At 41.7% G+C, this 21,934-nt stretch overlaps 4 protein-coding genes across 10 annotated transcripts; 1 reads left to right on the top strand and 3 right to left on the bottom strand.

Annotated features, from left to right (window-relative positions):
• Positions 1 to 272: 272 nt before the first annotated feature.
• Positions 273 to 5,952, bottom strand: slc29a3 (solute carrier family 29 member 3). 6 transcript variants are annotated; one of them, XM_061285468.1, is made up of 8 exons: positions 5,793 to 5,952; positions 5,209 to 5,349; positions 4,715 to 4,788; positions 4,311 to 4,626; positions 3,839 to 3,921; positions 3,423 to 3,649; positions 2,807 to 2,969; positions 273 to 2,100 (listed from the first exon to the last, which is right to left on the bottom strand). In XM_061285468.1, the coding sequence occupies exons 4-8, from the start codon at positions 4,590 to 4,592 to the stop codon at positions 1,497 to 1,499; spliced, it is 1,359 nt and encodes a 452-aa protein (XP_061141452.1). In that variant the 5' UTR covers positions 4,593 to 4,626; positions 4,715 to 4,788; positions 5,209 to 5,349; positions 5,793 to 5,952; the 3' UTR covers positions 273 to 1,496. The 6 variants fall into 6 exon arrangements, with proteins under 6 accessions (XP_061141452.1, XP_061141453.1, XP_061141454.1 ...); XM_061285469.1 differs by having other exon boundaries at positions 5,209 to 5,411; positions 5,793 to 5,950; XM_061285470.1 differs by having other exon boundaries at positions 5,213 to 5,950.
• A 965-nt stretch (positions 5,953 to 6,917) lies between these two features.
• psap (prosaposin) lies at positions 6,918 to 12,200 on the bottom strand. 2 transcript variants are annotated; one of them, XM_061285023.1, is made up of 15 exons: positions 12,040 to 12,200; positions 11,079 to 11,212; positions 10,872 to 10,946; positions 10,665 to 10,790; positions 10,279 to 10,473; positions 10,055 to 10,198; positions 9,789 to 9,845; positions 9,573 to 9,587; positions 8,932 to 9,090; positions 8,732 to 8,824; positions 8,460 to 8,643; positions 8,171 to 8,334; positions 8,018 to 8,098; positions 7,829 to 7,936; positions 6,918 to 7,571 (listed from the first exon to the last, which is right to left on the bottom strand). In XM_061285023.1, exons 1-15 carry the CDS (start codon positions 12,194 to 12,196, stop codon positions 7,536 to 7,538), a joined length of 1,728 nt encoding a protein of 575 aa, XP_061141007.1. In that variant the 5' UTR covers positions 12,197 to 12,200; the 3' UTR covers positions 6,918 to 7,535. The 2 variants fall into 2 exon arrangements, with proteins under 2 accessions (XP_061141007.1, XP_061141008.1); XM_061285024.1 differs by lacking the exon at positions 9,573 to 9,587.
• Positions 12,201 to 13,330: 1,130 nt separating this feature from the next.
• Positions 13,331 to 14,713, bottom strand: mrps6 (mitochondrial ribosomal protein S6). Its single transcript, XM_061285025.1, has 2 exons — positions 14,239 to 14,713; positions 13,331 to 14,149 (listed from the first exon to the last, which is right to left on the bottom strand). The coding sequence occupies exon 1, from the start codon at positions 14,575 to 14,577 to the stop codon at positions 14,245 to 14,247; it is 333 nt and encodes a 110-aa protein (XP_061141009.1). The 5' UTR covers positions 14,578 to 14,713; the 3' UTR covers positions 13,331 to 14,149; positions 14,239 to 14,244.
• A 422-nt stretch (positions 14,714 to 15,135) lies between these two features.
• Positions 15,136 to 21,849, top strand: nolc1 (nucleolar and coiled-body phosphoprotein 1). Its single transcript, XM_061285915.1, has 14 exons — positions 15,136 to 15,296; positions 15,521 to 15,576; positions 15,944 to 16,101; positions 16,176 to 16,285; positions 16,351 to 16,459; positions 16,545 to 16,660; positions 17,144 to 17,252; positions 17,631 to 17,753; positions 17,835 to 17,924; positions 18,011 to 18,121; positions 18,275 to 20,566; positions 20,646 to 20,761; positions 20,842 to 20,922; positions 20,998 to 21,849. The coding sequence occupies exons 1-14, from the start codon at positions 15,186 to 15,188 to the stop codon at positions 21,154 to 21,156; spliced, it is 3,741 nt and encodes a 1,246-aa protein (XP_061141899.1). The 5' UTR covers positions 15,136 to 15,185; the 3' UTR covers positions 21,157 to 21,849.
• Positions 21,850 to 21,934: the final 85 nt, after the last annotated feature.

Genomic DNA, 21,934 nt, shown 5'->3' on the forward strand with positions numbered 1-21,934 from the left:
AGTTCATTAGGGAAAAATCCTGGCCAAAAATGAACTGAAAATGAAAAGTGCCACACCCGCCCTCACCCCCACTTTCTGATTGGCTGGTTGATCTGTGACATCACTCGGACACTCCATTAGGTACACTGCCATTTTCAGATGTACCTAGTAAACAGTCATATTGATTCTTTTGGATTTTGATCACAATCACTTTCAATAGTTTATTCCTTAGACTGTCTAAAACCTTTTTCCAAAAACTGTCACTTTCATTTACAAAAGAAATACAATATAAAGAATGTTTAGTATTTATTTTTATTCAATTATTCGACTCTCCATACATATATAGGAATAGAACTTTACGTCTTTTGTTGTAATATAACTGATTTTAATATCGAAGCTGGTGTAACACTTAACAGATTTTTGCTGGTGGTGTGCCTCGAGATTTTTTCCAATGAAAAGGTGTGCCGTGAATAAAAAAAGGTTGCGAAACACTGACTTAGGCGACTCAATTGTACCATGTGATTAATGATTAACATTGGACCGTTACTGAGGTAGTCTTCGGTAACTTGGGTCTATTTCCTGCTATTAAAAAGTGATAAACATATATACATATTTACATCATATTTATTAAAAATACAAAATTATTGTCAGGTATGTGTGTATTCTAAGTATTTCGGTAAAGACAGTACTACTCCCAATGTTGTCCTTTGGCGCCCTCTCTTGGCCATCGTTTTAAGTAGAACCCACTTTTCAATTGTAAACCACACAGAACATTAATAACATGTTGGCAAATTACACAAAGAAAAGATCGAACTATAACATTGTAATATAAAAACAATGAGGATAAGATGACATTAGTATAACAAATAGAGTTATAGTAATAGTGGATTGCACAAACTTGTGGTACCTTCTCATGTTGTTTACAGTATCTAAAGTGAGTCTATTCCCCTCAGATTTTTGTAAAAATTCATTATCTATTCATAAGCAAGACTGAAGAAGAGTTACTTGTAGTGCTACAATGCCGTCAGGGAATCGCTTGTTTTGCAGCATAAATTGACTGTCCTCTCAGAGGAACTCAACAAACAGCTTTTTACACAATAAGGAGCACACCCCTGAGTAAATTGTGCAAATTGGACCCATTGAGACATTTCTCCTCCCTGGTTCGATGCGAAAGCTTTTGTCTTACGTCACACCGAATTAACAGTGTGATTTATCGGCGTTCACAGATTTAATTCAATATTAATTTAATATTTTCTCATCAACAATATTTGCCTTTTTTTTCTTTTGTGTTCAGACAAATCCATTAAAAGTAATGCGTTGTTGCCACTATCTTGTGGCATTTTGGTGCCTCGGCATTATACTGTAGTAAATTGAGGCCCTTCAATTCACTACAGTATAGTGCCGAGGCATCAAAATTACATCTATAGACGATTGGAACCCTTGCTAGGGTGGGCGTCAATTACGCACACATTTTCATTTTTCGCTGTGATTCAGTGATTCATAATCACAGTACATAATCATATAGCATGCACAATAACGAGGGACATAACAGATCCGACAGTGAGGCCCAGAGAGAGGAAGAAGGTCATGACCACTCCAGTAGCCTCCGCAAGCTCCCGGGGCACAACCTTGGGTCCGTAGATCATTGGTAGAGTCCCCAGGTAGCCGTTAGTGAAGCCTAACAGGCAGTTGAAAATGATAGGATACACATCATGAGTGAAGAGCACAATATGGAGATGGTCCCTGGGCTGGTAGTTGCAGAAGATGATGAGAGGTACCAAGACGGAGCGGCACACAACCAGCGTGGGAAGAAGTCGGCTGGTGGGGCCCGGTAACTGCAGCCAGACGGTGGACTGCCTGCCGCAGAAATCTGCAACGTTGTACAGGAGGAAGGCGGATAGAGGAACAAAGTAGGTGTTGGTCCAGGGGCTCCCGCTGTCCTTGTTGACGGATTGGATGCCAGACAACACCGCAGGGAACACCACAATGGTCACGCAGAATACGCCAAAAACACTCAAGCCCAGAACCCACGTCTTCCTGAGAATGTGTCTTAATGGAGGTGTTTGGGTGGGTGCTGCTCCTCCTCCTGGAATGCCGATTGTGGCAGCCATCAAGTAGTATCTGTATAAAGAGAAAAGCAACATGCATAATAAATATTTCAATGATCTTCACAATCTATTTTCGGACCGCTGGCTAAATTGTTATATTAAAAGAGGAGAATATCAAAAATGTACTAAAAACAAAAAAAGAAAATAATTGTAAAAAGCATGTACCCATTCCAATGGGTTCGTGCAAACAAAATGAAACAAATATTAAAATAATACAACACAAAGTAAAAACAGTACAAATAAAAAATATTAAAAAATACAAACGCGATTCAATACGTTGTGCGGATCTGATTGAGTTCATGGGCAAAAGAAATGCGTTATTTTTACTTTCATTTTTTACAGACTAGACTACAAGTGTCCAGCTCAAGGCAAGATATGGCCTGCCACATCATTTTATGCGGCCCGAGAAGACAAATCATATTCGTGTGTCATTACTAAAATTGCAAATTGTCTTCACTAATATCTATATGTAATATCTTTTTTTTTAATATTTGACCAGTGTTTACTTGTCAGATTTGAAAACGAGTTATTTGTCAGTTTGTTTTGTAGCTTTTACTGTATAATATAATAATACATTTATTTGGGTTGACAGTCACAATGGCCCTCCGAAAGAAGCTATGACTACAATGCGGCCCGTGAAAAAAATTTGTTTGGTACCTTTGATTTAGGGGAATGACAGACAAAGCTGGTGTATGGATCTACCCTGAGTGTTTGTGCACCTTGAGAAGGCCAGCTTAGGGAGCAACAGGTATGCAAAGATGCAGAGCAGGATGAAGACGTCGGCAGTCAGGAAGTACGCCAGGGCGCTCTCTGTCACGTCCTCTGCCAGTGCAAGGTCTGCTAGGGATGCAACAGCGCTTAGCGTGCCTCCCATAGCCTGGCCTGTGTAACACAATGCGGTCAGTGGCTGAAACCACCATGCAACTTAGGCAGTAAAAAAATTCTGTCGGAACACATTACATTTTGCTATTTAACTTATATGATATTTATTTATATTTATTATATTATATATATTTATATGTAACTTTTTCTTACCTTGTCTATGTCATCAATTAATGTCATAAATTATTCAAGACATAATTTTAGCAAATTCCTTAATTTACAAGTGTGTTTTAAAAAGTTATAACAAGTTGTAATGACTCATACTGTATATGCTGTATATACAGCATTTATCTAAGAACACTCAAAATGAACAGTGCAGAAATATTGCCCATTTGGCAGACAGCATGGCTGCACAGACTTAGAAGATCAGCTTCCACATCTGTACGTGAGCAATCAAGCCTGTACCTATTGTTGCATGCGAAAACTTTAGCAAATCAAGCCTCAAGTGCATACCAGATATGAGCGCTTGAGAGATCTTCATGGGGAAGTGTCCACTGATGCCAAACATGCTGGCACAGAAGATGTTAGAAGCTCCACTGATGACAGCCACGCTGGCCAGTGTGCCCACAAAGAATTCCAGCCTGCAGTGGGACACATCCACCTTGACCAGTACAGTGGTCGCCAAAAACACCAGCAGGATGACCAAGAGGGATGACAGGATGCGCACATTTGCAGACACCCTGGAAAGTGCAAGGGACGACAACGCAACCAGGATTTGATTTCAGTTAAGGAATGTAATCTTCTTGCAAAATCTACTTTTTTAGGGTCATTTATTAGAGTGAGTCCCCATTGTGATATTTGATTACAACAATGTTTCAAGAGGTTTTTGTGATTAGTTCAGTGCATGTAATGCTGTTGATGCAAGTGACCTGTTCACGAGAACGTAGTTGAGAATCAAACACAGCACTGAAGGCACCGTAGAAGCAAATGTCAGGTAACTTTCAAAGTAGTCCTGTGAAGAAAAGGAGAAGAAAAACACACCTGTTCAAGGAGTTGGTGGAATATGCACACAGAAATAAAAGTGGGAAGTGTGTAAATTCACATTGATGAACAAAAGGGGAAATGATCACCTTTGTGAAAAAAGCTATGATAAATGATAACACGCTAATAGAAACAATGGGAGTAAACAATTACGTGTGAGCTCTGTGTCATTACTGTAGCCATTTTGCTTTTAACTCTTGACCAAATTCTCCTTGACATGTTTTTGAAGTGCTTCTAATGTTGTTGACAGCTACAAAGTCACATGCATCCACTGTAACACACGCATGCACACAACAGCACTATTGTGCATGTTTAAGTAGATAAACTAAGCGTAGAAACCGTCTTAAATGTCACACTCACACTTAGGTCAGACCGCTGCTCCTCTGTGGTGTTGCTCAATTTATAAATCCAGTAGCTCTTGGCGGTGACGAAAAAGTTCCAAGGTAGGAGAGCGCCGATGCCCATGAGGAAGAAGATGATGTAGACCAAATAGTAGCGATCATCGGGCGCGTAGCGTACGGCCAGGGGGACTGTTGGAGTCTGATCCTCGCATTCCTCATCCTCTGATGAAATGGAGTTGTCAAGGACAGCAGGTATATAAGTGGAATTGAGGTTGGGGTGCGCAGGGGCTCTTCCGTCCATTTGTAAGTTGCAGTGCACAGCGTTACATAGGAATCTAAGAATTGCATGGAGGATGTGTTAAAGAACAAACAGATTGTGTTCAGCATGGAAGGCTCTAATATAATGTATTTGAAGACGCTTACTGTGCCGTGCTTGTCCAGCCAACTAAATATAAGTTGTGGGAGCATTATCTTGGACAGATTTCTCTGTGTACCACCTGCAGCAAAAAAATAAATAAAAATCAAACATATAGGGCAAATGCTTATCAAATACAGTCTAACTGATTCCCATTGAAGATTATCATAAATTCTGCTTTTACAGTGAATGCATGTTTTGATTGAGCTGTAAATTTAATAATGTCTTCAGAGTTTTACTGTATCACACAGAGAGCAATTATCTAAGCTACAATATATACAGTAGGGGAAATCATTATTTGATCCCCTGCTGATTTTTTTCCACTTACAAATAAATCAACCTTTTTTTTAAATGGAAGAAACAGTTTAACGAGGACATTCTTCAAAAACTTGTGAAAAAAATACTTTCTCCTGGGGAAAATGAGTAATTGATGCACAAGCATATGGTCATCTTGTAATTTGTCAGCAAGATATAGTAAGCACAGAAAAGTTAGGCAACAGACTTGCACAGGAGGATGTTGGGTCATTCTTTTTCCAGATCCATTCCAAATCATTTATGTCGATGATCACGTCCGCCGACAGATTGTAATTTTTCTTGATCCACTCCTTCTTGCTTTGGTCTTAAGTTCTGAATCACTCTCAAGCTAAGAAGCAACATTGCAAACCCATCTTCAGTGTTCTGGCAAATGCAAAGTTGCTGTAGATTCTACAGAATTTATAGTGGCAAGTCAGCACAAATGAAATCACATGCAGTATATATATGGGAGCAATGAGGAAGGAATTTGTTCACATGACACAGCCTGGAAAATGCAATGACACGCTAAACTCGAGACTGCAAACTTTGCACTTTAGTGAGATAGTAAAATGAAGCCTTTTCAGTACTCAATGAACATAACCGCATCCGTGGTTCAGGTAAATGTTGTAACGCCTTATTATGATTATGTTAATACTACAATGCACAAAATTATCCAGCGATACAGCTACTTGTTTGACGTATTCTATAAAAAATTATGCACGGTGTACTGCACACAAATTGGTAGGTCGTTTAAAACAACGAGTGTCATGGTGATTTACAAATAAAACATACCTCAATGTTGCTAGGTCACAAACTTTTTTTTATGTCTTCTGTCACAGTGACAGAGGAAGGGATCTTTTCCCTCACGTCTACTCTTGTCCGGAGTGCAGATAAACAAGTGACACAAACTCGCATCCATTCCTCCTGCTAGCAACAACTATCTTATTTCCGGTTATATTTTTCAGCTTATTGGCATTTCATAACTACAAATTATACTGCATTGTCTAAAACGCCTAACTTGTGAACTCAGTACTATTAACCAGTTTGTATTCAGTAAAAATAATTCTTTTTATGGGATGAAATGATGTAAAACATGATGCATTAATACTCCAAAAAAAACTTACTGTAATTCTGAAAATAGACCGGATGTCATGTTTGAGAATGAGATCCGGTGACGCTTCAAAATAAAGTTACTATTAAAAATGCAGTATAAGCACAAAGACTACAAAATTGCAAGCCATAATTTCTGGTTGTATTAAATATCTAAGAGCAACTCTATTTGAGGAGCCCTCTTGTATTGCCTTCCGTGCATTGCCCATAGTTTTTAGGTTACTAACGGCACGTGACAAGTGCAGAATACGTCACCAGCCGACTACAGGATGGCACTGAACTGTGAAAGATATTTAAATTATTTCTTTCTTTCTTTAGAACAGTTTCACTGCATTCATGCAAAGAGATTCAGTTGAAAGTTATTTTTTACCAATATAGGAACAGACAAAGTACATTTAGGCCCACTTAATAAAAGGCAATTTTTCAAAAAAAGTACCACTATGATTGTTACTAGGTTCTATATTTCTCTTTATTTTTTTGTATTTTCTTAAATCACAACTGTTAATAACGTTCTTAAATTTTAGTAAAGAAGAACCAACAATCATTTCATTTATATACATCTCCTCGCTGGACTAAAATTATATTCAAAATGTGGAAGTGCAACTAGATAGTCACACATGGATTCGGGCTCTGGTATCACTTTCGGGCTCTTCCACCATGGTTAGAGGCTCAAAGCAGGTGTGAGCATGCTTCTTGCCCCCCCAAAAGAAGGGATGACATATGGCATACATCATATGCCAATGAACCTATTGATTCTGAAATGATAGTTAAGATTTCAAAAAAAAAAGATGAGACCAAATCAAATGGTTCCAGTGATTTAGATCATTTTAATGGTTAAAATAAGATCAATTTATAGCTGGCTCAGGATATGAAGCAGAACAGAAGATGCTTGGTGTAAAACCTACCAGTTACAAACAGCTATGAAAGTGCAAACAATGGAAAGAACACTCAAGGGCCATGCCATTGCCTCCTAAAAAAAACATCACAATAAAACAAGATGACTGACAAAAATAAAAATTTGCTTTTGAATCTGACATGCTGCAGAAGGTTACATCGGTCAATCATTTTTCAGACATCTTCTGTTTGCTCCTACAGGGAGGAAAAAGCCATAATGACATGGTACCACAGGTGATACAACTTTTGTTACTACATACATGTATAATCTGATGCAGCGCGCACAAGAATACAACTCAAATATGCCAAACTGAGAAATCTTAGTGACAAATTAACATCTTTTCAGATAGCAGGTCTGTGTACATGTAATTTAGCCCAAGCGAGGGAAAAAAAGTCCAGTCCCTTTCCACGAATCATACCAAATTAAACATAAGTCACTTAGATTAGTACAGAAAAGAAAAAACGGTTTAAGTCGGAAGCAGCAATGCAATTATTTCCCTAAAAAAAATTTCAGTAGGCGCTGGTCTTCCTCTATGCCCACATGTGGCGCTTGCAGTGATCCACAGCCTGAAAGATAAATGAGAAATCTTAATGCCACCATATAAATAATTGCAATCTATTCACTCACAAAGATATGGCGCTTCAGCTTTTGATTTATGGTTCAAACACCTGCTAGAATGTTGCCATCTCGCTCTTTACCAAACAAAGTATAGAAAATAAAGTACTGCAATGTGGTCAAATTAAGTTGAATAGAAAAGTTCATGATATTTTAGGTTTAACATGACGTTCCATTTAAAGTGTTAATGTATGTGCAAGTGACGTACATTGCATTGGGTTGCTGTCTCCATGTTCCTGCACCAGAATGAGGGTCCCAAAGTGCATTGCTCTCTTCCCAGTAGTCTGCGCAGAGCCTCAGGACAGGCGCCCACTTGCTATTAACACACACGCACAAAGAATTCTTAACTCCAAACTTTGCGGAGCGACAACACAGCAAAGGGGATGATTATACCCACCAGGCACACAAAGTCCGGGTCGAGCATCTGAAGGAGCATTTGCACCATCATGGGCTCGTACTGTTCAACCAGTTGATCACACTGTTGACACACAGACGAGATTTAATAGGATCGTCTGAAAAAGCGCAACTAGTTCTATGTGAATCTGCTCACCTCTGTCTGGTAGGAGTCGGGCAGGAAACTGCAAACTTTCCTCACTGCCTCCTGAATCTGCTCCTCAGTGGCATTCTTTTCAAGAATTCCGTCGATGTAGGCGACAGCCATCTTGCACACCTTGCAGTAGCCACCAGTTTTGAAGACAGTCTTATCAAGGGCAGCTGGAAAGGGTTTTGGTATTAGACAACCGGTATAGTGCAACTACAAAACATTTTCAAGTTATAATACCAAGTAAAAATTTGGTGGGACATTTTTGCAGTCATTGCATAGAAGGTGGAGAACTTACGGACAAATGCACGGGTGGGATCTTTGCAGAGTGCCAACACGGTACAAATAGTTTTTGGGTCAGCCTGCTGGACCAGCAACTCAATGATGGCCTGGCCGTAGGTCTCGATCAAGTCCTTGCACTCAGAAGTCAAGGTTTGAGGCAAATAGTTACAAACCTTCTCCACAGATTCAATCACTTGCTCCTGGGGGAAAATGTAGCATATGGCCTTAAGTATACAAGAAAGTACATGAACAACTTTAACAGTTTGCTTTATTTGGTCCACATCCTACCTCAGTTGTCTGATCTTCCAACATGCTTTCCAACTGCTTCATCACAAATTCGCAAAGTGCACAATAGGCGGAATCGCGAACTCGCACCATAGTCTGGAACACAGAGATTTACTTTACTACTTACTGTAAAACTGACAATTTACCCAATTTCAGTTCACGCAATTAAAAAAACGGAGGATTTGGCTTGACTGCTTACGTACCTTAGTTTTTGTAGATTCCACCTTGGTGGCAGGAACAAGACTGAGAGCAGGCACGGTCTTCGCAGCAGGTAAAATATCAGCAGCCTGCAGTTTCAACATGGGAGTGGACTCTACGCCTGCGCTACAGAAGCCAACAATGGAACAGCACTCCTTGGGATCCTGTGGACAGAAAAAGACACAAGGTTCAAATTGCCATGGAACAAACTCATGCTACAGTCGTCCAATGCACTGTTTTAATCCCCATGCATGTAAATTGTTGGACCCTGACAAAAGCATATCCACGTATCTAAGGTACATTTCGGCAGCGGTGAGTGAGGTATTAGCTCAAATCTGCCCAAAATCAGAACAAAGCTGTAGTTAATTCAAGACAGTACCTACAAAGCAAGTCACAGCAGACTAATGTGCTCAACCGGTCACAAGACTCAAAACCACATCATATATTCAGTATAATTTATAAAAAAACAAAACAAATAAATAAAACCCCAGCAGGCAATCCTTGTGCGGGTTATTAAAAGAAGCAAAATGTTATGGTATGTTAAAGGCAGTGCAACTAGATGGCCCGACATTTAGTCGCTACAGTGTTGGGTAAGTAACACAGAGTAGCAAAAGCAAAAGGTTAAAAAGCTACAGCATCAACGTACAAGACCTACCTGATCCTGAGGAGCAGCATAGAGCCAAAAGGGAAGAAGAAAATACATAAATGAAGGAGAGATTAAGTCTGGGGGGGTAGGGGGACAAAGGGGTGGATGCAAAAAATGTCAGGCCAGAATGGACTGTAATCACCAATTTGAATAAAATATTGCCCTCTTAATAGTTTTATGAGTAGACAAGTTCTACCATGACATGGGAGGACTCACCATGGCAAAGATCTTCTGAAGAACAAGGCTGCCGTACATGCTGATGTACTGCTTGCACTGTAAAGGGGAAGAGCGACACCGTGTCAGAAAGAGTGAAAGGTTTTATTATTTTTGATATGCCATGCATATTCCCAATGGGAATATTAAAGATTACAAAATGTGCAGACCAAGACTCCGATCTTAGAGGTCATGCTGATCCCGATGTGCAATATTTTAAGTGAAAGGGTACAATACAGAAAAATGTGGCAACAGTGTGTGTCACTCACCATGTCTGACACACCCGGTCCCATCTTGTCACAATCTTCCTCAAATTTCGCAATGAGCGAGTTAACAAATGAGGAATTCTCCCTTTGCTGTGCTTGTGCATCAGTCATGAACTTAATGCAGTCTTGACACACATCACTACTTCCCTGAGGAGAGGACAAGAGGCAATGTTAAATGACCGATGCGGAACGTACTTTGTTCACAGCAGTTCAGCCTGAGAACGTACTTTGACTGGAGTTTCCGGTTTGGTCTCTTCCTGCGGGTACAAGAGCCCAGGAATATTGAGGAGGAAAGGTGAGGCTGACTTGGAGAGGTCAATCTGTGGGATCTCATTGGACATCAACTGGTCCTGAAACTTGGCCAGTGCCATCTGCTGGGAGCGACACAAGCCAATAGCTCCACAAGCCACACCAGGATCCTCCTAGAAACATGTAAAAGATCATTTACGTAAACTAGGCAACAATGCTGCCAGTCACGAGGATCCGTTTTTGCATGATGGCTTCTCCATTTCTGCTTTCAACTTGGGAGTCACTTCCCTTTCAAAAGCCCAAAGCAGAAGCATCAAAGGGTCAAGATAAAATATGTTCTCTCAAGCAAGAGGAGACCACTCACCACCTCTCCCATGATGATTGCTATGACGATGGGGTAGTATTTGTCAACCATCTCCTTGCACTCTTCACTCAAACCTTGTTCGGGAATGAGCTGGCAGGCTTTCTCCAAGTAGCCAATAATCTCAGTCTGCAATCAGTAATTAACGAAAAGTTTAGACGAAAAGTGCCTGAAAGTATACAACGTGGATTATAAACTATTCTTTCAAACCTGTGTGGCATTGTCCTTCAAAACCTGAGAGACTACCATCACAACTTCTTTACACAGGTTACATGGCACGGTTTTCTGGAACAAGATTAGAAAAGACAAGTGTCAGTTAAAATAATAAAGTTACAATCCTAGGTGTATTACAGAGGTCAGAAAAGATCAAATGGAAGTGATGGTTCAGAAAAAGAGGAAAGGCAGGAGGAGTCTCACCATCTGGGGTTTGTTCCAGACATTCTGTTGGCAGTGAGTCACAGCACCACACAGAGATGCAGTCTTCACGTTCTGACACCAGTAGGGGGGTCCACGAGCACACTGCTCTGTGCCCAGTAAGGGGGTAGCCACAGCTGCAAAACAGTCAAAGAACCATTATTTACCGACCGCCATTTCAATAGAATTAAAAAGAAAATTGAACTTTCAACCTGTTTGACTTTTATTTGCTTAGAATTAAGCAGTCAGATTCAGATCCTCAGACAAAAGCAGTTTAATACAATTCTGGGTTAACCCAGACTATCACACATGGAACAATCCGACTACAAAATTAGACTAAAGAAAAAAAACAAGCACCACCTAACATCACAAGGCATTAATCGGTTATCACTAAGTCAACATGACAGAGCCCACAGTTATGCAAAAAGATTGTGAAAAATATCTATTTTGCCCAAAACAGACTCAGCAATCTAACAGATTTGTTATATTGCTAGCGAGGTGACTTTTTTTTATCAGGGACTATTCAATCCACTAATCCATCCGGGTCAGAGTCAAATGTTGAGTGACTGACTCCACAGATAATGCTAAATCTTCATGCCATATTTGTGTGCTGGAAGAAGAAAACATGGCTCTCTCTTAACCAGCCGTTAGCTTTAATGCTAACAAAGCTAGCGTAACCGAAAGACTGTTTTTGAATAGATCGATTTGTACAATTAAGACACACAATTGGGGGAAATCTACCACAACAACGATATTATACAACAACGATATTATACAACAACGATATTATACAACAACTCATTGCACTGTAATGGTGTTTACAGTTTAGAAGGCTTCTTATTTTGATGTCGCTTCCGCCTACCGAGAACTAGTTCAACAACCAAAAGGGCTTCCCGGTGACTTTATGTACACGACAGTAAATTTAAGATCAATATTCATTTTGTCTTGTGTGTTCGGACATTACCTGAGGATACGAAGAGAAGAGTTAGAAGCAGCATGACTCTGCTGTTTTCAGGTTTGTTTGGTACACGGAGTTGTCGGAGATCCAAGCCCAATCGCGAACTACGTATTGCGTTCAAAGCTTTATAGTTACTAGTCAGCTGACTACTCAGCATAAACATGTGACTCGACAGTGTCACTTGACTCGCGACCTCCGCCAAGCAAACTGTTTGTACGTTAGCAAGATTGTTACAAGGACAAAGTTCAGGATTGGAAACGTTTATGTTTAGTATGGAACTGACCTTTAACCTTGAGTATGTGTTTTCGTATGTATTTTATATGTGTGCATTTTGAATATTTTTTTTACATCATTACACATGGGGCAAAAAATGCATGATACGTCTTTAATTATATAGTGCTTTCACAGCAATTTAACAAATCAATTTACATAAAGTAACAATACAACAGAAAAATCAAGCTGATTAAGGGCTTTTCTGGTCATTTAAAAAAAAATACTCTGGGTCAAACTGTCACCATCATATAACTTTTTGCAACTGCACAGGTATTTTAAACCTTCTTGAGTACAAGCAGAAATCAGCAATTGTATTAATATTATAAACTCCATCCATCCATTTTCTGTACCGCTTTGTCCTCACGGGGATCACAGGCGTGCTGGAGCATACCCCAGCCGTCATCGGGCAGTTGGTGGGGGGCACCTTGAACTGTTTGCCAGCCAATTGCAGGGCACACAGAGATGAACAACCATCCGCACTCGCACTCACGCCTAGGGACAATTTGGAGTGCTCAATCGGCCTACCAAGCATGTTTGTGGGAACCAAACCAGGACCCTCCAACTATGAGGCGGACATGCTAAACAGTGCACCATTACTCCCTTACGTAATAACTAATGCTTGGAAAGGCTAAGCTTTTTTTTTTTTTTTAGAGAAGTTAGAGCTAACAAATTCCAGTAATGCATTCCAATTGTGATGAGAACTAATGTTGACTGTGGCAATATTATGAGCCAACATTTAATTTGGTGAGATCATGTTTGCAGGCGATTGCATTTACTAAGATATTACAGACCAACACCTTTAATTCCTCAACCTGTTGAGTGACATAAGTGGTTGGCAAACACTGTTGTTTGTTCTTAAAAGTTCATTAAACATATCTTGGCGATAGCTTAAAATATTTTGATTCTTTATAAAGACAGGACTACTGAATAGCCTCATTTATACCAACATGTGTGCATATTTCAATACGGTTGCTCCTCATTGAGCCTACCTCAACGAAGTAAGAGACAATTGACAGACTCTGAATTAGTAGCGATAATAATCAATATTTTAGATGGTTTACATTGAACATGCAATTTTTGCAACATGCAGAAGAAAACTGGAGTTCCCAGAGTAAGCCATGAAAGCATAAGAGAACAAGGAAGTATATGCATTTGCATACAGTAGATATGCTATTGTCGTTCATAAGATAAATATAAATAAATTATAAAGTTGAGATAAATGAGAACTATCAGTTCATAGAAATATAATTGTCAAGAGTTAACCTGCTGAGCTCATGTGTATAGAAGACAATAATTAAAACATATTGACCTTTTCTCTTTGACCTTCTGATGTTTGTCAAGGCAGCTTGTGATGTTTTTCAAGGCGGCTTGCTAACTTTGCTGTATTTGATTTCAAATGCACAACAAACATAACGTGTTGATATTTAAGTAGCCTGTGTACCGGGAGAAAAACCAAATCCAGAACCTGGCACACATGCAAGCCACACTAACCAACACTGTCCTGTCTCTTTTATGGTAACATTAATTTCTGAATAGAAAACAAAAGGCATTTAATACATGGAGTCACAAGAATAGCACTGCATGTTAAATGTGACTATATTCACATACAACTTCAATGAAAGTGAATGATTTCAATACATACCCATGTAGCTACAGTACAAGTGTTTTTTTTAATGTTGTTTTAATGTCTGATAGTAAAAGCTTCACATATTTCCACCAAAATAAAAAAAAAACGTTGTTTATTATCATCATTATCACAAATCAGATAAATTCAATCCAATGGCCATGGAAGAGGTCAAAGATTCAGCATACATTACATCCTCAGGATATGAACTGTAAACACCTGTTTGAGGGGAAAAAAGGGGAAAACATGTTCATTCTGAACTGTAATATATATTTGTTTAAGAATATGAGATCATACGGTGTACGTACGTTCCATCACTGCTGGGTGCCACAGCATGTTTGACTGGATTTCTGCGTGTCCTTCTTCAACACAGTGGGCCTCACCACGTCCACGTCACGGTGTAAGTGATTGGTAAGGCCCGTGAGGATGCTGGGAGCCGCGTAGAAGTCAATCAGAAAATATGATCCTCGGCGGTGTCTCTGGTTGTGTTTGGTTATCACATAAGGCAAGAGTTTCTCTCCAAGATTCTCCATGTCTCTCACCACAGCACCCCGCTCCATTAAAGTCTCCACTGTCCGCCGGAGAGCCGCTGCTGTCTCTGGGCGCGTCATCGCCTTCAGGATAAGAGCCAGTTCGTAGCGTGGCATTGTTGCAGTGCGCCAGGATGCGAAGATTTGACGCTAATTTTCAATCGGTAGCTGTCATTTCTACTAGAATATTTTCAAAGTCGACCATGTTGTGACACGAGGAAGAAAGGTCTTTCGTGATGACGTATAAATCTTGCGCCTGCATGTTTAGTTAGAGTCGAATTTGAAAGAAGATAATAATCCGGCTGAAAAAGTAGTTGATGATAGTTACTGTTATATTTTGTTTTTGTAAATGCACTCCGTGTATGAAAAAAAAAAATGTTTTGTTTTATTAGAAATATATACGACAATACGAAGATCAAAGAAAAACAGAGGTCTCACTCCAGATGTATTTCTTGGGACCGAGTAACCAACGTCTTCTGTTAGAATAGGCGTGCTTCTGAAAACATGTTTCGGCATATTGGTAGTCAAAAGAAAATAGTGAAAGGGACGGCGTGTCTGACGTATGAATCAATTAATTAATCAATTTACGAACCCATTTAGAGTCTGTGCTGCTTGTGTTGGTTGGAGTGAGAGCCTTAATTCTTTAGGTTGTCTTCACATTGCGCATGAGCAGTTCCTGAAGCGTTTTAGGTCACTTCCCTTCGTTTTCATTCGGCGTGGTGAAAATGGCGGAACACAAGTCGGTACCCAGTGATTTGTACAAATGTGTTTATTCGTTTCTGCTGGAGAACAAGTTCACCAAGGCGGCTCAGCAGTTTGTCAAGCATGTTAAAGTGGTAAGTATGGCACGGTGGTCGGGCAGATGGACGGTAGCATGCCATGTTAAACTGGAGACAGACCCATGTGGAAATGCGGAAAGTTTGCACGTGGATTACTCGATCCAAATCTAACCAGTCCACGTTGCCCGTGTAGTCTCAATTAATCCACTTCATGTCGGCAAACTTTGATTTGTGCATCGTGACAATTACGGGTATTATATCTGTTTCTGCGTTTCATCTAGAGTCCACAGGATCCAAATGAAGAACCTCTCCTCAACATCTACGACTTCTGGGTGAAGTGAGTTGGTTGTATTTCAAATTGTGCAGTTGTAGAAGTGATGTGATTAACATTTGAGATTAAAAAAAAAGAAGTGTGAATGATATACCATGTAATGGAATGATTTACAAACCTAATTGAGCCAAGGCTCATATTTTGCACACTATACAAGAATATTCCAAAAAGAAAATTCACGGGTGAATAACAGTATCCTCTGCCATCTGGACAAAGAACATTGCGTGGTTCTCGCTAAAACATCAAATATTCGACATCCTGTGCATGGACCACAGTAGGAGACTTGTTTGCTGTTAAGATAGCAGTCATGTACATGTCAATGTACAAAGCTGTATTATTATTTGTATTAAAACACATATCTGTATGCACTTAGATCACCTCAAGCTCGGAAGCGCAAGGTGATTACTGACAAAACTGAAGCCGCTGGCTCAGTAGCCAAGAAAGCAAAAGCCAGTAAAGAGAGCTCCAGCAGTGAAGAGTCCAGCAGTGAAGAGGATGAAGCCAGTGGCAAAGTGCAAAATTCTACTGCTGGTAATGTCCCAGTACAATTTAAATTATTATTGGTATATTTTGAATCCATTCTGAGACTGTTTACCTCCCAACAGCCAAGGCAGCACCAGTTAAGGCAGCGGCTACCAAACCTGCGGCTGCAAAAGCTGCATCTAGCAGCAGTAAAAAATTGAGTAAATCTGAAGAAAAAAAGACTCCTGCTAAGGTAGGAGTCATCAGTAAATAACATCATGGTGTTCTTTAATTATTGACCCCCTTTCCCCCTTTTAGGCCCCAGTAAAGCCTACAGCAGCTGCAAGTGGAACAAGAAAGAAAGACAGCAGCTCGAGCAGTGAAGAATCAGACTCTGAAGAGGAGCAAGCCACCAAAGCTCCATCAAGTAGTGTCTTTTTCACTTTTTCATGCATTATGACATGTTCTTATAACTACATAACATTATAATATTTCATTCTGAATGATGATAGAGCCAGTGTCCGCCACCAAGCCCAAAGGTCCTGTTCCTGCTATTGGAGCGGCTAAGAAAAAAACTGAAAGCAGCAGCAGTGAAGAAACTTCATCAGAGGACGAGGAACCGGCCAAGGTGAGCAAACGGACATCTATTTGCACAAATCTGTGATGCAGTGATGTAAAATGTCCAATTTACTCCGAGTGATTCTGTTCAATAATTTTATTCAACGACCCGCCTGCCCACACTTAGTGATTTAACAATGAATATCTACCTGCAATGAAAAAAAAAAACGAGACCTCCTACTGAGGCTCCACATACACTGTTCTGTACTGCTATTTATTTATTTGGTGGTTTACTTACTTATTGTCTTTAAAAGTTGAAAGCATGCGCAGGGAAGCCGGATTCACATACGTGTCATTTTTGAAGTGCCAATAATATCAAGCTTTCAGGGCACTTTCACCCCTACAGGAATAATCACTGCAATGACACATATCTGAATTATGCCACATAGGAGAATCCCTCACCCGCTTGAACCCTTTCATGCTACTCCAGCCTTTATGTTGTCAGAGATTGAGAAGTGCAGTTGCAATTTTTGTGGATGCTTTTCTACACTAGGCTCCAATCAAACGTGCTCAAGTGAAAACGGTAGCTGCGGCTGCAGATTCAAGCAGCGAGGACTCGTCCTCTGAAGAGGAGGCTCCGCCCAGCAAGAAACCAAAAGCAGGTTTGTTTCATTTTAAAATTTGTCACATTCACTACTTGACTTGACGTCCACCCTAAGCAGTATTACCAAACCTGGTTCTCATAGACCACTAACTTCTAATGCCAAGTCAAATCTAAAGTAAAGTATATAATATCAAGTATGTCCGCTAGAGGGCAGCAGTACTAATAATTTGAGTTAAGTAAAGAATGCTATTTATTCTTACAAATACAGTAAACATCCGATAAGGACTGTGTAGACTAGTGAGATTAACTAGCGGAGAAAACTGGCCAAATTGGAAGCCATTGGTACATGACTTGTTAATTCTTTGTTTGGTTCTTAACATTGTCTTTGGCCTGTGCATTTTTTTGTTGGTTTAACTGTTGATCTATGTTGCTACAGGAGTGTACAGTGCAGTCCCACCTCCTCCTTCACTACAGAAAGAAGGAGCTGCAGCAGCAACTAAGGCCAAGGATGACGACTCCTCGGACAGTAGTGAGGAGGATGACGAGAAGAAAGTAGTTGGTAAAACATCTTCAATTTTGGATTACCTGTGCATGTGGCCTATTTGTTGTAATGTGTCCAATGAGGTTTTGCTTTGTGCAGCTAAAACTGTACCCCAAAAGAAGAGCGGGCCTACGAAACCTGCTTTGAAGAAGCCTGCTGCCACTAAAGAATCCAGTTCTGACAGCTCAGGTAGCAAACACTGTACTTAGTCTGTCCCTCGTAGGCTAGACAAAGCCAGTTGCTTGTATTGTTGTATAACAAGCGTGTCCTCTTAGATTCAAGTTCAGATGAAGAAGAGCCCCAAAAGCCTCCAGTCAAGGCCACACCAGTAAAGGCGGCCGCACTAAAACAGACCCCCGCGAAGAAAGATGATTCCTCAAGCGAAGGCAAGACTTGCTTAGCTCTTATTTCTTGGGGGATAAAACCCATTTGACCTACTGGTGAACTTTACATTCCAGAATGACTAGTATTGCTCTAACGGTTGAAGTACATTTTTACATGCAACACTTTTAACAATATTGTTTATCATTACATTTCAGACAGTAGCTCAGAAGATGAAGCACCAGCAAAGCCGGCCGCCAAGCCGGCCGCCAAGCCGGCCGCCAAGACGGCCGCCAAGACGGCCGCCAAGACGGCCGCCAAGACGGCCGCCAAGACGGCCGCCAAGACGGCCGCCAAGACGGCCGCCAAGACGGCCGCCAAGACGGCCGCCAAGACGGCCGCCAAGACGGCCGCCAAACCTTCACCCCCAGCTGCTGCTGAGAGTAGCACCGACTCTTCATCTGAAGAGGAAGAAGCACCCAAAGCCAAGCCGGTTGCAGCAAAGGCAGCTGTCAAAGTCACGACCACCGCTGCGGCAGCAGAAAGCAGTTCAGACTCTGACTACTCGTCTGAAGACGAAGAACCAGTGAAAGCAAAGCCAGCGACTGCAAAACCTGCCAAGCCAGCTTCAAAAACTTCTACTCCTGTAACAAGGAGCAAAGCAAAGGCTAAAGCAAAAAGCAGTTCAGAGTCCGACTCCTCATCTGAGGATGAAGAACCTGCAAAAACCAAGGCACCTGCAAGTAAACCTTCCACCCCTGTCGCAAAGGCGGCAACTCCTGCAAAGGCGGCAACTCCTGCAAAGGCGGCAACTCCTGCAAAGGCGGCAACGCCAGCAAAAGCGGCAACCCCGTCAAAGGCTAAAGCAAAAAGCAGTTCAGAGTCCGACTCCTCATCTGAGGATGAAGAACCTGCAAAAACCAAGGTGACCGCAAAACCAGCTTCAAAAACATCTGCTCCTGCAACAAGGAGCAAAGCAAAGGCTAAAACCAAAAGCAGTTCAGAGTCAGACTCCTCATCTGAGGACGAAGAACCTGCAAAAACCAAGGCACCTGCAAGTAAACCTTCCACCCCTGTCGCAAAGGCGGCAACTCCTGCAAAGGCAGCAAAAGCAGCAAAGGCAGCCACCCCGGCAAAGGCAGCAACCCCAGCAAAGGCTAAAGCACAAAGCAGTTCAGAGTCCGGCTCCTCATCTGAGGAAGAAGAACCTGCAAAAACCAAGGTGACCGCAAAACCAGCCTCAAAAACCTCTACTCCTGTAACAAGGAGCAAAGCAAAGGCTAAAGCAAAAAGCAGTTCAGAGTCCGACTCCTCATCTGAGGATGAAGAACCTGCAAAAACCAAGGCAATTGCAAAGCCAGCTTCAAAAACCTCTACAGCAAAGGGTGTCAACGCAAAGGCTAAAGCAAAAAGCAGTTCGGAGTCTGGCTCCTCATCTGAGGATGAAGAACCTGCAAAAACCAAGGCACCTGCAAGTAAACCTTCCACCCCTGCCGCAAAGCCGGCAACCCCGGCAAAGGCAGCAGCAGAAGAGAGTAGTTCTGGATGGAGCTCCACATCTGAAGATGAAGAGCCAGTCAAAGCAAAACCAGCTCCTGCTAAAGCTGCCACCCCAGCTTCAAAGGCTGCCCCCCCGGTAGCAACAAAAAAGGCAGTGGCAAAGAGCAGCTCTGAGTCAGACTCATCATCTGAGGAGGAAGAACCGGCTAAAGCTAAGCCAGCTAAGAAGCCTGCGACTCCTGCTGCAAAGACAGCTGCTACAGAAAGTAGTTCAGACTCTGACTCCTCATCTGAAGATGAGACTGTGAAAGCGAAGCCTGCGGCGGCCAAGCCTGCTGCCAAGCCTGCTGCCAAGCCTGCTGCCAAGCCTGCTGCCAAGCCTGCTGCCAAGCCTGCTGCCAAGCCTGCTGCCAAGCCTGCTGCCAAGCCTGCCACTCCCGCTGCCAAGCCCTCCAAACCTGCTTCAAAGTTTGCCACCCCCGCAGCAGAAAGCAGTTCAGAGTCTGACTCTTCATCCGAAGAAGAGGACGAACCTCCAAAAGCCAAGCCAGCTGCAACCAAAGCCGCCGCTCCCCCAGCAAAGGCTGCAGCAGCCCCTGCAGAGAGCAGTTCAGACAGCGGCGACTCATCTGAAGAAGAAGAAGCCCAAGCAAAGACCAAACCTGTGGCCAAGAAGGCAGCAGCGGTGGCTAAACCCGCAGCTCCAGCCAAGAAGCCCGAGGAGAGTAGCTCCGATTCGTCGGGCAGCTCAGACTCTGAGACTCCGATCAAGAACACCCCTGCCAAGGCTGCCGTCGCCAACGGCAAAGCTCCCAAAGCTGCGTCGGCTAAACCCACTGAGTCATCATCCAGTGATAGCAGTTCAGAAGAAGAGGCCAGTGGGAAAAGTAAAACTTCTACACCCGCTGCACCAGCCAAGACCACTAAAAGTAAAGACAGCAGCAGCTCGGACAGCTCAGACGATGAAGAGGACGCGTCCGCAAAAGCTGCCACCACGCCTAAGACCAATGGTAAGTGAAAACTGATCTAAAAGTGTGGGCAAGATAACGATGGCAAAGTGAAAGTAACTTTCTTTTTCAATTGATGCAGGCACTAATGGCATGCAAAAGGATGACAATTCTTCAGAAACTAAAATGATGCATGCAAAGACTCCAAAATACAAAAAGGCAACCACTACCCCACAAACGTTTCCCAAAGCCAACAAGGTAGAGCAACAACACTCCCGCACACATAACACAACCGATCCCCAAAATAAAGGTCCTAAAAACCACTGACGTGTTTACAGTCCAACGGTCCTTTCCGAAGAATACGGGAGGAAGAAGTCCCCGTGGACCCCCGCCTTGCTGACAACTCTTTTGAAGCTAGGGTAAGAAAGAACTACTGAAGTGTGAGCCACTCCTGTGGCAGTTGCCGCTAATATGGACATACTTCTTGTTTTCAGAAGGGTTCCAATTACGATTGGGGCCTGAGAGCAAATCAAACTCTCCGCGTAACCAAAGGCAAATCGTTCCGCCACGAAAAGACAAAGAAGAAGAGGGGAAGCTATCAGGGCGGCGCCATCAGCACCTCGGTCAACTCGATTAAGTTTGACAGCGACTGAAGAGTTTGCCCTCTCCCGATCTCATCTGAACTCTGCATCACCTGTGAGACGGGCATCCGAGACATTTGATACTTTGACACGTACCGTTGAGTTTGAAAGTAACACTTGAGGTTAGTCAAAGGCATGCTAATGACGCCTTATAGCCACAAGGTGGCTGAAAGCCATCCTTCCCAACACAAAGGAAACCTGTATGGTTCAAGTTTTTCCCCATGTATGCATTGCAGCCATCCAATTGATGTTGCAGATTGATTGTACACATTAATCAATGTATAATGTGAACATTGGAGAGGGTTTGTACTTTGTAGTGTTTCTTGTGTCACCGAGGACATGTTTTATGGTCTATTTATTGTGTTTTAGTCCAATTAATCAAGTAGGATCTCATATTGTCATTTTTTTATGGGCCATTTTTCCTCGTAACAATTCATCTTTTCATATTTTCTATTGATGGGTAGACATTTTTGTCACCTAACTCTTGTACTTAATTTGCGGGGTTTAACTGTACTTTTTTTTGTCTCCAACCTCATTTTTAGTTCTAAAATTAACAATATTGTCAAGACCAGTACTGTAGTGGTGTATTTGCTTGCCACCAGGTAGCAGTCCCATTCAAATATTGCAAATAATTTCACTTTTGTGACATTTCAAGATTGTCTTATTTTCTCTAAACAATAAAGTGGAGTAAATTGAAAACACAAATGGTCTTTACCTCTTAAGAGATTTAGCTGTTAGCTGTTCTATCTGTATGCAGTTCATTAGAATGCTCTCGTCATGTTACCCAAAT

The sequence above is a fragment of the Syngnathus typhle genome, linkage group LG8 (genome assembly GCF_033458585.1).
Source record: "Syngnathus typhle isolate RoL2023-S1 ecotype Sweden linkage group LG8, RoL_Styp_1.0, whole genome shotgun sequence".
Classification (NCBI taxonomy): Eukaryota; Metazoa; Chordata; class Actinopteri; order Syngnathiformes; family Syngnathidae; genus Syngnathus; species Syngnathus typhle.

Bases quoted from the DNA above. Each gene is read 5' to 3' on its own strand.
- slc29a3 (XM_061285468.1), bottom strand. From the start codon at position 4,592: ATGGACGGAAGAGCCCCTGCGCACCCCAACCTCAATTCCACTTATATA. The intron at 3,650-3,838 runs GTCACTTGCATC...TGCACTTTCCAG, and splicing joins AACTACGTTCTCGTGAACAG to GGTGTCTGCAAATGTGCGCA. The intron at 2,970-3,422 runs GTATGCACTTGA...TGTGTTACACAG, and splicing joins CTCTCAAGCGCTCATATCTG to GCCAGGCTATGGGAGGCACG.
- psap (XM_061285023.1), bottom strand. From the start codon at position 12,196: ATGTTTATGCTGAGTAGTCAGCTGACTAGTAACTATAAAGCTTTGAAC. The intron at 10,474-10,664 runs GTGAGTGGTCTC...ACATGTTTCTAG, and splicing joins CAATCATCATGGGAGAGGTG to GAGGATCCTGGTGTGGCTTG. The intron at 7,572-7,828 runs GTACGTCACTTG...TTTATCTTTCAG, and splicing joins AGACAGCAACCCAATGCAAT to GCTGTGGATCACTGCAAGCG.
- mrps6 (XM_061285025.1), bottom strand. From the start codon at position 14,577: ATGCCACGCTACGAACTGGCTCTTATCCTGAAGGCGATGACGCGCCCA.
- nolc1 (XM_061285915.1), top strand. From the start codon at position 15,186: ATGGCGGAACACAAGTCGGTACCCAGTGATTTGTACAAATGTGTTTAT. The intron at 15,577-15,943 runs GTGAGTTGGTTG...GTATGCACTTAG, and splicing joins ATCTACGACTTCTGGGTGAA to ATCACCTCAAGCTCGGAAGC. The intron at 18,122-18,274 runs GCAAGACTTGCT...ATTACATTTCAG, and splicing joins AGATGATTCCTCAAGCGAAG to ACAGTAGCTCAGAAGATGAA.